The 12,239-nt window shown below is 32.2% G+C and overlaps 1 protein-coding gene across 1 annotated transcript; it reads left to right on the forward strand.

Moving 5' to 3' along the window:
- The first annotated feature begins 1,397 nt into the window (after positions 1 to 1,397).
- Positions 1,398 to 11,983, forward strand: LOC134239204 (ras-related protein Rab-32B-like). Its single transcript, XM_062721373.1, has 9 exons — positions 1,398 to 1,528; positions 1,925 to 1,957; positions 4,907 to 5,003; positions 5,487 to 5,543; positions 5,741 to 5,773; positions 6,406 to 6,433; positions 6,943 to 7,017; positions 7,712 to 7,820; positions 11,436 to 11,983. Exons 1-9 carry the CDS (start codon positions 1,450 to 1,452, stop codon positions 11,600 to 11,602), a joined length of 678 nt encoding a protein of 225 aa, XP_062577357.1. The 5' UTR covers positions 1,398 to 1,449; the 3' UTR covers positions 11,603 to 11,983.
- Positions 11,984 to 12,239: the final 256 nt, after the last annotated feature.

The following is a 12,239-nucleotide window of genomic DNA, read 5'->3' on the forward strand; positions in this document are numbered from 1 at the left end:
CTTACCTCAATTTGAAAAAAAAATCTAGATTTAAATCTAAATACTTACTCCTCTATGAAGCCCGAATAAACACAGGGTCGATCGTGGAAATATTCGCTAATATTGCTAATTTCGGACGACACATAAAATGGGGGTGAGCCCTGTTGTCTGGCGATCCCAAAGTTGATCTTCTGTGTTATATGGGCGCTTGGATAGAATAAGTCATTACTGTCTTTGACAGGATAAATTGAAAAATAGGCACTTGTAATTCTGTAATATTGATTCAAAGGTTAGAACTGACCTAGTTAAATATCCACACGGACAACAATAAACAATTAGGGAGCAGGTCAGATCTCCAACTGATAAAGACTACAGAGTGAAGCTATAAATTAAAATACATGTAGATACCTGCATAGAACAAACACGTGTTTTACAGAAAGTAAAGATAAAGCTCTGCACATGGTTTTACTATGTATTTCTCCGCTTTAATTTTATTATAAGTACACTTGATTGATTTCCATCCATATTTTATTTCTAAAATTAAATGTTTTCTTTGTATAGTTCTTTTTTCCTTTAGTCTTCTAGGGCCTTTGGATCAGGCTTGAATGAAATAGAAGTATGTTATCTGTTTTCATTTTCATTCCATTGCAAAGTAGCAAGAAGCACACACTTTATATTGTTCACTTTCAAATGCTATAATTCTTTTGTCTTGATAAATATTCAAAGTATTATGAAAACTTTCCACGAATTACGTATCTCTTCCTAAATGAAAATGGTCTGGATTCTTATAAAAAGTGGAATTTATACTCAGTAATTTAACTGCCACCGAATTTTCAATTACAACCTTTGAAGGTTCATAATTTGGATCTCGTTTACATCTGGAGCTGGGGTGACATTGTGTGTGGTTGTTTGGTAATGGTCCACAATATTGTCCAACAAAAGTTCTCAAAGTAGCTGAATTACCATCACAATACTTGGTTGCCCTGTAAATATGTGTTGCCACAGGTTCCACTTGATCAATCAATTCTTCAGACCACGTTTATCCTTCCTTGTATCTTGGTCCAATTGACATATCAGTCAAGGCTTTTTTAACCTCTTGATGCCATGCCAAAGATCGGTTTGATTACATGTAAATCCATGTTCTCTTTGATGACCATATTCCTGTCGTGGGTATGTACATTCACAGAGATGTCTCTATTGTCAAAATCTTCATAAATTTTCCTTGTTCCAACTATCTCATGTCTTTGGAAAACAGGTTCCTCTGCTTTTGTGACATATGGGCACAATCAAGTACTGGGGTCTTTCCCAATGGCAACAACACTAGTGTCATGTGCATTTTTTTCTCCATGCATATAATTAACATATAGTATACTAGTAATAAGAACACTGCTATACTAGAGGGTTAAAATTTATTACCGAAACAAGTGCCCGTGATAAACAGATTAAACAGAGTTATCACATGACACGAAGATGGCGGCAACACCCGCCTCTAAATTATCGAGACAGGAACACCTTTATAAGATTCTTGTGATAGGAGAATTCGGTGTAGGTGTGTGTCTTACAACATAATTAGTAGGCAAGTTTAATTTACTTTTCTTAAGAAAAGATTATTTAACTTCTATCTCCAAAGTTTTTTTTCATTAAAATATCTGGGTTTTTAAAATATATCGAAGAAATATCACGTGAAGTGATTTAAATCACTATTATTATTTCTTTTGAAGTACTTGAGCACCTTTTTTAATTAACATCAGATTTCCATATTTTTGAAAGTAAAGACATACGTGTAATACTATAGTATAGGCTCTTGTTTATCAAGTTAATTACCCGGGTTAAACTTGTATCTCTGAGATTGATAGTTGTTATATGTAAAATACGTATACATTTGTCCCATTTATCCTGACAAAAAGAAGTTTTATCAATTTATCTTTTTTTGATTCCTGAACAGGAAAAACATCGATTATTCGCCGTTATACTGAAGGTAACATCATCATTGAATTTCCTTACACCAAGACATTTCATTATTATACATGTACACGCCAACGACCACCCCGCAATAAAGTATAAAGAGCATTGTTAACTCATTAAACTAGGACAATCCCCCCACTACCCCCCCCCCCCATAAAATTTACAAATATTAAATTCCTCATTACCCCCCCCCCCCCCCCCCCCCCCCAAAAAAAAAAAATTCAGATACTGATTGTTTCGATCGTGATATTCAATTATTACAGTAAACAAAATGACTATTAAATACACTATTAAGTAAGTACATGTGTATATTTTATCTGAATGATAATGGAAAGATAATTGAATTGAAACAGTCTGATCATGCAATCGGGTCTTTAGCTCGCCTGAACTGAAAGATTAAATGAGTTTTTTTCTGATCACCGGTTGTTTGTCGTTCGCCCGTCTGTGAATTTTTCACATTTTCAACTTCTCTATAACCACTGAGCAAATGTTAACCAAAGTTAGTACAAAGCATCCTTGGGTTTAAGGGAAATTAAATTGTTAAATAGAATGTCCAAGACCCCTTATAAGGGGAGTTTATCAAGAAAAGGCAAAAATAGGACGTCATTAAAAAATCTCTTTCTCAGGGACCACTGGGTCACAAAAACTGAAAATTTTGTGGAAGCATCTAAGGGTAGTGTAAATTCTAAATTGGTAAACACATGACCCCTGAGAGTGGGGCGGGGCCACAATAGAGAATCGAAGTTTTACATTGAAATATAGATAAAAATCTTATTCTCAAGAACTACTGGACCGGAAAAGCTCATGTGGAAGCTTTTAAGCACCCTGCAATGGTGAAGATTAGCTAGATTCTTAATTGTTAAAATCATGACCCCTGGGAGTAGGTCAGGACCGCAATAGGAAATCCAAGTTTTTCATTGAAATATATACAAAAAATCTTTAAAAGAACTTTTTTGTCAAGAACCACTGGGCTACATGTAGGAATGCTGAAACTTATGCAATAGCATCCCTAAGCAAGCTAGAGTAGCGTACTTCCGTAGATTGAAAATTTTTAAAATTATGACCCTCTCCCTCCCTGGCGTATGAAAAGGGCCACAATAGCCTCTCACGTCCGGGAACGTCTGGAGAAGAAGAGCAGGGCCAAAGTTAAGTCAAAAATGACTGTTGTGGCCCATGTGTCTCTTGTTATCTAGAGTGTCGAATTTTTTGTATCAATAAAGAGAACTTCTTGAAACTCCATTTTACGTGTGTGATCGACAAATAGTACTCATATATATACGCTGTACATATTGAGAAAATTGTATGTACATGTACACTGGCAGTTTACTGCATTTCTTCCGCTATTTACATTAGAAAGCAATTACGTTTCCATACCGCCGACTAGATACACTTTTGACTTTGATAAAATTCATTCCTTAAAAAACGTTATGTAATGTCGATGTTTGCAGCTTGCATCATATAAAATACAAAAATGATAAAAGTTAGAGCCAGCCTGGAGTATTCGAGTAGTGAATAGATATAACACTGAACCCCCTCCCCACCCCCCCCCCACCCCGACACACACAAATGGACAGACCGATATCACGATAATTATACTGAGTTGCACTTTTGTGTTAATTCAAATATGATACTTTGCTTTTCCCCCATGATAGTTATAAGTTTATTTTATTAATCTTTTTGAAGGGTCATGGATACATTTTCTACTGATTTTTTAAAAACCAATTTTAATGTTTACAATTTCTAACTATAAGGCAATTCTAATGATCAGCAAAAAATTTGAACATCATTTGTTGATTTTTAAAGGAGATACACTGACTATGTACAGACAAGGCTCATGCCTTGTTTTTGTTTACAATGTAGAAAATATCATATTTACATATCAAAACAAAATTCAGCATTAGAAATAGTCTAATCGTATTTAGAATTAATCTCCTCTGACACTGAAAAAAAAAATCTGCTTTGAACGGACAAATATTAGTATATTTAACCTTTGTAAACAAATTAACATGACACGAACCCTGTTTACATTGATTTTACATGTATAACAAATGAGTTCTAACTATGTCTTGTATCTCGACAACAGATATTCAAATTTTGATGATCATAAGCAATACTTTATAGATAAATATTTGAAAGCATAAAAAAATGAGAAAATATATTTGAACATTTTTAACGGAAACTGTGTCCATGCCCCTTTAAGATTACATACATAAGATGTTGATTAAACAAAAATCACACAACTACCAAACACTAATTGCATTAACTTGTTTATAAACGACATGAGAGGAGAAGCTTTAAAAACCATGTGTAGGACCTGAGTGAAATCTATTTTTCTTACAAAGAATCTAAATTCTTAATATCAAAATAATTCTGATAACGAGAATTTCGAATTATTTATATATAGATGTCAAAAATCCTTCTTTTTGAAATATCAGAAAATATCTCAAAATAGATGGTTTTCCTATGACATACATTGTATCTTGCCTCGGAATGAAATGTATTCCCCCTAGCCGCCATCTTGTAGGGCAAAGCAGTGATTTTTTTCTTTTTAGCAACCAGTTTTAAACATACATGCCAGAAATATATGGGGGAAATATTTACAATCTTAAGATTATGAATTAATAGAGGCTTTAATTAACAAACGTATTTTCAGAAGAAAAGTAGTGTTACATGTAACTTTACGTACTCAGTAACCAGTATACTTGTAACAAACTGAACTTGGTTGAATAATGAAGGGATCTGGAAATGTTGCCCTACAACATGGCGGCCATGGGAAATAACTCTTACTTAAATCACCTCAATGAAAAACCATCTATACCCAAATGCGCCTCATATTTTCTAGTTATTTTATCAATTGGGGGGGGGGGGGTTCACCCTTCCCTTTATTTGTCATCTTGATAAAAGCTTTGAGTGAATTTTTGCACTACATTATGTATTTATTATACTCATGTATTTTTCTCAGGTTCCTTTTCTCCGAACTACAAACTCACAATAGGCGTCGATTTCGCATTAAAGCTTTTGGATTGGGATGAACATACAAAGATCAACCTTCAGCTATGGTAAGTTACAGTACTGTCCTAAAGCGAACGAAATACATGTGTTATAATTTAGGGATTATATAGTTTATATTTGGTCTATTTCTAATAATTATGTTGCTGCAGAACATAGACTGTACATCTAGCTCTCGGGGGAAAATTTTTGATAGACCAGAGTCGATTCTAGCGAGCTACAGAACTGTCAATTTACAATAAACTTCAATACTGTCTAATTGTAATCATATTGTAACAATTGTTTATGCCCCCTAAGGGCCCTTGATTGGTGAATAAACATATATATTTACATTTCCAATAATTTTCCCCTAACGCGCTTCATGAAATATGCCGGCGTGAAGCGTCGTAGTTCATAACCTTATAAATCTTCAAAAATTAAATTCATTTCTTAAATATATATCACCCCGAGCAATATATATATATACACGTTATGTTGAAGGAACGATAACTCGTATATATGTATGATTTCAGAACTTTTCTTTTCTCCATTAGGGACATCGCGGGTCATGAAAGATTCGGGCACATGACTCGTGTTTATTACAAATATGCGTAAGTTTTTTTCTTTATCCTTTTTTTGATACATGTATCAGACACGTACGTGCATTTTCATTTTGAGAAATTAAGGTTTTTAATTAGAAAATAATTATGTTCATATGGAATGGAATTTATGTTTTTTTTACAAGTTAATTTCCACAAACTGCGTGGTATTAGATTATAATTTTTATTTAATTTTTTCTCTTTTATAGAATAGCGGCCATTATTGTATTTGATCTTTCTCGGTGAGTCATTTTTTTTTATTCTATACGCTTCAGTTAAACGAAACGTGTGATATTAAGGACATTTTTGTTTTAAAACTGAGACTTGTACATGTGTCTTTCAATATTTAACAATTTTCAATCGCCAATGAGTTCATGACTTAATTATTTCCAAATGACAATTGTGAAATTCCGAAATTACAATTAAAAAGAGAGTTTACTTAATGTACATATTTTCTACCAAAAGTAAAATTCTATTTATCAAAAATAAACTTTTAAAAATAATTCATAAATGCTAAATTACTACCTTATTTTTCTAAAAATTTAATTAAAATAATAGAACTCTGTAAATTTTAATTCTAAATATAAATTGAAAACAAAGTTTTTCTCATGACACATGTATATGGACGCACTATTAAAAAGAATTGGTAAAGGCATCGTAATCCTTAAGATTTAAGAACCATCGGAGGAATGGGGGAGGGGGGGTAATCGCTTACCAAAAAAATTTAGACTAGTAATTTTCTAGTTTTTGTTTTATATATAATTATTTCAAGGCTTAAATTCGATAAAAGGGATGTAAAATTTGAAAATTTATATGTTGATATATACCTGTCATGCTTATTTGATTAACTATATAAACTACGACTTTTTTGCAGTCCGGCTACCTTCGACTCTGTCTCAAAAGTATGTATTCTAAAATTTTTCATATTTAACAACTTTTCCATTATCAAATTTGATACAATGCAGGAACATGTGAAGCTGAAAGTTTTTTTTTACTACTGTTGTTGAAATTCAAGATTACAGAAGTATTAAAAAAATTATTTTGTAAAAATTTGATTAAATAGTATCCAAACCAGATTTTTTTTAAAAAAAATATTTGGTCTGTTTCATTTCCTCTGATAGACAGGGTTAGTGGTCAATGTCGGATCTAGGAATCTTGAAAAAAAGGGGGAGCAGTTTGGGGTCAGGGTAGGGGCCCACAGCCACACCGGTACCAAAAAAATATTTATTTTAATACCTATTAAATCTTATATGTATATTTTAGGGGGCGGGCGGGTCCCCTCCAGATCCACCAATGGCTTTTAACTACTGTACTCGTCACCTTAAAATTTATGAAATGTACATGTAAACGCAGTGATTTGAAAAAAAATTGCAAATAAGTCAGTTTTTTTTTGAATAAGTTCTATTTTTAGTGGCTTGGTGACGTTAATTCCAAAGTAATGTTAGCCAATGAGCAGCCGGTTCCTGTTCTGTTATTAGCAAACAAGGTAAAAGATGAGAACATACACGTAATGTTTAAAATAATGCAAAACATCTTCATTTTTCAGTTATTTGTCTCAAAATTCTTTCTGTCAGTGGGCCAAATTTCCCATCAAGAGAAAATAAATTTTTTGAATGAGATTCACCCACATGAAGCTGTTTTAACAAAAAAAAAAAATTCTGATATACGTACTGTACATTATAGAGTTTATGAAATTAAAAACAAGAAAAAAATTAAAATATTTCAACGATCTTGAATTGCACTTCTAATCTACTAGCTGCAGATCTGTAGCTCTCCAAAAAAAAAAAATATATTGACAGACCGGAGATTTTAGTTTTCGGAGAGCTACAGATCTGCAGCTACTTTTTGTGCGCAATAAATATACAATGTATATTTTTTCTTTGGGTGACACTGTAGCTCTCCAGTCTGTCAATAAATATTTTCTCGGAGAGCTACAGTGTAGCTACTAATATATACGAAAATTCAAAACATGACAATGTACTGACCTCTGATCAGGGGTTTAGTGTTTTTTAACAAAGATATTGCTTGAATTTGGTACGTTAGATTTTTTTTTTGGATAAATGGCTACTTTACGAGTGGCAATTCTGTTCTTTTTTCCGACATACATTAATTTTTTATGAAATAAAATGTCAAGTTTATTTTTTAAAATAAAATGTCAGGTCGATTTTTTTCTCACTCAGTGTGATCTCCAAGATGTTGATGTTGACTCTAAACGACTAGACCAATATTGTCAAGAAAATTCCATTACGGGCTGGTTTCCTACATCAGCTAAAACTGATAAGAATATCGGTAAGATCTACATTTCTTAAAAAATAGTTATTTACCTTCTTTGAAAAAAAGAAGGCAAAATTAATGTATAAATTCAAAAACTTTAAAATTGATAAAGATGATACTCGATTCTCTAGCAGCTGTTGCAATACATGTATACTGTAGGTTATATGAATAAGAAATTTAAAAAAAAAAAACAAAAAGAAAGTATTATTTTAGTTTTACTAAACAAATTCATATCCATACCCAGGGCCCTAAATTGCTTTAGAGGTTTTTCAAGAATCATTTAATTTATTTATTCGATCAGCTATATTAAAAATGATTTCTTATCAATGTTCAGTAACCATTCCCCAACATTTACGCACTTGCTTTTTACGTAATCGCAACTTCTCTAGCATTTCCGACAAGCAGAAAAACTGTGTTTTTCGTAACTTGCCGGAAAGGGCCGAGAAATGCGATTGAGTATTTCACCTTATTTTAACTTTCTTTCCTCAGGGTAACAGGTTATCCTCCTTTCATTGCAAATTAACCCCCTCCTTTTGCTCTTTTAAATAAGCTCATTTAGTTTTTCTATGAAGAAAAACTGTCATGATAATTATATAGGTACATATATTGAGGGGGGAGGAGACTTCAAAGGGAGAAATTGAACACTTCCTGAAGGGCAGGTGGTGGAATTTTAATATACATTTCAAATGACATTTCTTATAAACGTAGAACTGATTTTGAAATCAGTAATATTGAAACAATATGGCTAGAGATAAATCTAAAAAATTCAAAACCTATATTTTATTGCTCTGCTTATCGTCCACCATCTGCCCCCTCCTGCTGGGCGGAGGACCTAGCAAGGGAGGTGAACCGTGCCTCCTGCTGTGACGATACTGAAATTATTCTATCAGGTGATTTCAATATTGATCTAATGAAAGACCCCCCACAATATTGGACATCTGCTTTAGAGGAGTTTGGACTTTCACAGATAGTTACTGTTCCTACTAGAATAACAAGTACCTCAAGTACCTTAATTGATCATTTTTATACAACCAAACCAGAAAGCATATGTGAAACAAATGTGCCCCCTATTGCTATTTCTGACCACTACCCTGTATGTTTGACACGGAAAACTAATTGTATACAGCGTAGAGGAAAACATACTGAAATCCAATATAGAGATTTTAAACAATTCAACGAAAACGAGTTTTTGAGAGAGTTAGAAAATGCAAATTTTAACACTCTTCTTGAACTTAAAGACCCAAACGAAATAATGAATAAATTTTATGAATTGTTTAATGATATTCTTAACAAGCATGCCAAAGTAAAAACTAAAAGAGTCAAGACTGAAATTCGACCTAAATGGTTAACACAAGAAATAAATGATGCTAGACATTTACGCGATACATATCATTTACAAAGGAATTCAGAAAATTACAAAATTTGGAGAAATAAAGTGACACAATTAATAGATCAAGCGAAATCAAAGTATTACAAATCAGCAATTGAAGAAAGCTCAAGTCCTAAAGGAATGTGGAGTTATTTAAACCATTTGGCATCTAAATCCAAAACTTTTACACCTAGCCGTATTACACAAAATGGTTTAGATTTTTAAGATTTACAGGATATTGTTGATATTTTTAACAAACACTTTACGGAAATATCCTGTAAATTATTAGCCGATATGTCAGTACAAAGTTTTGATTCAGAATTATTAAATCGATATACAGAAACTAAACTAGGGAAAGAAAATTTTTTCAGTATTGATGAAATAACTGAATTTGAAGTATTGAATATGTTGAATACACTGGATGTAAATAAGTCAGCCGGTATAGACTTTATCGGACCTCGTCTTCTAAAACTTTCGGCAAATGTCATATGCAAATCTATTACACATCTTATAAATGCTAGTATCACTAATGGAGTATTTCCATCCAGTTTAAAACAAGCAAAAGTCACTCCTATTTTCAAAAATGGCGACCACGCAGATCCAGGGAACTACAGACCGATATCCATTCTTCCAACATTATCGAAATTAGTTGAAAAACACATAGCAAATCAAATACGCAACTTTGCCTCTAACTTTGATCTTTTATTTAAATCACAATCTGGATTTCGAGAATTTCATTCATGTCAAACGGCTCTTACAAAACTTACAGATAAATGGCTACAAGCTATGGACCAAGGAAATCTAGTAGGCATAACTTTCATTGACTTTAGCAAGGCATTTGATTTGGTTAATCATGAAATTCTTATAAGTAAACTTCAATCATATCACTTTGATCAAATGGCTATTAAATGGTTTCATTCTTATTTAACCTCAAGGTCTCAGTGTGTAAAAATAGGAACATATTCCTCTGATTTTTTGCCCGTCACAGCAGGAGTGCCCCAAGGATCTATCTTAGGTTCCCTATTATTTTTATTGTATATAAATGATCTCCCTTTACATGTAAATAGAACAGATATTGATATGTTTGCCGATGATGCAACCTTGCATACATATCATAAAAATATAGAAGGTATTGAGAATGCCCTTAACTTTGATCTGTGCGAGATTGAAAATTGGTGTTCCAAAAATCAAATGGTGTTAAATACCAATAAGACAAAATGTATGCTTATGGGAACTCAACAGAGAAAATCAAGAATAGATTCACCTGAACTAAATTTATATGCCTCAAACAAATTAATTGAAAATGTTGAATCTGAAAAACTTCTGGGAGTGTATATTGATGGTTCATTGCGCTATAATCACCATATTGACTCAGTTTGTAAATCTTTGACATATAAATTATATACCTTATGCAAAATAAAAATATTCCTTCCCTTACACACAAGAAAACTATTCTATAATGCATACATTCTGCCTTCTTTGAATTATTGCCTAACTATTTGGGGTAATGCGCCAGGTGCTGGCATAGATAAGAGTTTTTAAATTGCAAAAAAGGGCAGCCCGTATTATACTAGATGTGGCTTATGATGCCCCTTCACTACCATTATTCGAAAAACTTGGATGGCTGACTATTTACGAGTTGATCGATTTTCATAAATATATATTACTGTACAAAACACTTCATGGTATGGCACCTACTTATTTAAGAGACTCTTTTGAATTTATTTCTTCTAGTAATTATGCTCTACGATCTGAAACAAACTATGACCTTCATCTACCGAAATATCGAACAAATCAATTTAAAAATTCTTTTCATTATTCCGGTGTTCATTTATGGAACAAATTACCTTTGTACATACGTTTTTCACAGAATTTACACACATTTCGTAAAAATGTAGAAAAATTCATAATAACGTGCCGCAACTAAAATCTCCTGAAATCTATATGTGCTTGTATGTTTACGTCATGTTGTATTATTTATTATTGTACAATGATTTTATTATTGTATTATTGTGAACATGCTAATATTGCTTAGAGGGCCCCGAGGAAGACTAGTGCATTGCACTAATCGGGTTACCCTCTTAAAAATAAAAAATAAATAAATAAATAAAAATAAAATAAATAAAGTATTATTATTATTATTATTATTATTATTATTTGGTATTGTAAATACAAACATAGTGTATTTTTTGTTCGGATAGACCATTTTATTTATTTAAAAGTACAAGCGTTGCATTTTAACATTCCTTTTTGAATTTTAGATGAAGCAATGAAATTTCTGATAGAGAAAATTCTGGAGCTACCTTCGGAAAGTCAACAACCTTCGGAACACATCTCTCTCTCAACCTCCATCAGAAAACCCCAATTTGATGACTCCTTTGAAATGGAGAAAGTCCCGCCCAAACAAAAAGAACAATGCTGTAGCTAACACCTGTGTTGTCCTAGTTACATGTACACATGTACATATTTAATTAATTTTCACTGAAATTTGAACCGAGTATCCTTACGAGATAATCTTAAATCAAGCATAATTTTTGGATCAGAATTACAATTTTTATGTTTTTATATCAAAAAGTGTGTATCATTTTTGAAATTAATTCTGTCACAACGTACCATTTTCAACTGGAAAATAATCGTGTTTTGACATTCAGTATAAAGATATAAGTGAACCTCACTGCATAATGTGTTAATTCCTGCGTTCATGATTTTTCTGTTAGTCGAAAAATAGCATTAATGACTTCTTAAACAGTAGAGATACGATGTACATGTATTTCATTGAAACAATTTATAATTAAGCACTTTTAAATTTACGCTCACAAAGTTTATTCTGAATAAACTTGTATTAAACAATTTAAGAATTTTTGAATATAAACTTACAAAAATGAATCTTTTCTGTTTACACGAGTATATAAATAATTAAACAAATGTACAAAGATGACTGGTTTGTTTATGCTAGAAAACAAAGAAATACTTACATTTCCACAGCGTTTTGTTTGATTAACATGCAGGAGGTTTAATGTTTACCGTAAATTTTCGTCAACATTAACAACAACATATGTATGTCT

This window comes from Saccostrea cucullata, unplaced genomic scaffold (assembly GCF_032062105.1).
Source record: "Saccostrea cucullata isolate Sc308-1 unplaced genomic scaffold, CSIRO_AGI_Scuc_v1 ctg169, whole genome shotgun sequence".
Lineage (NCBI taxonomy): Eukaryota > Metazoa > Mollusca > Bivalvia > Ostreida > Ostreidae > Saccostrea > Saccostrea cuccullata.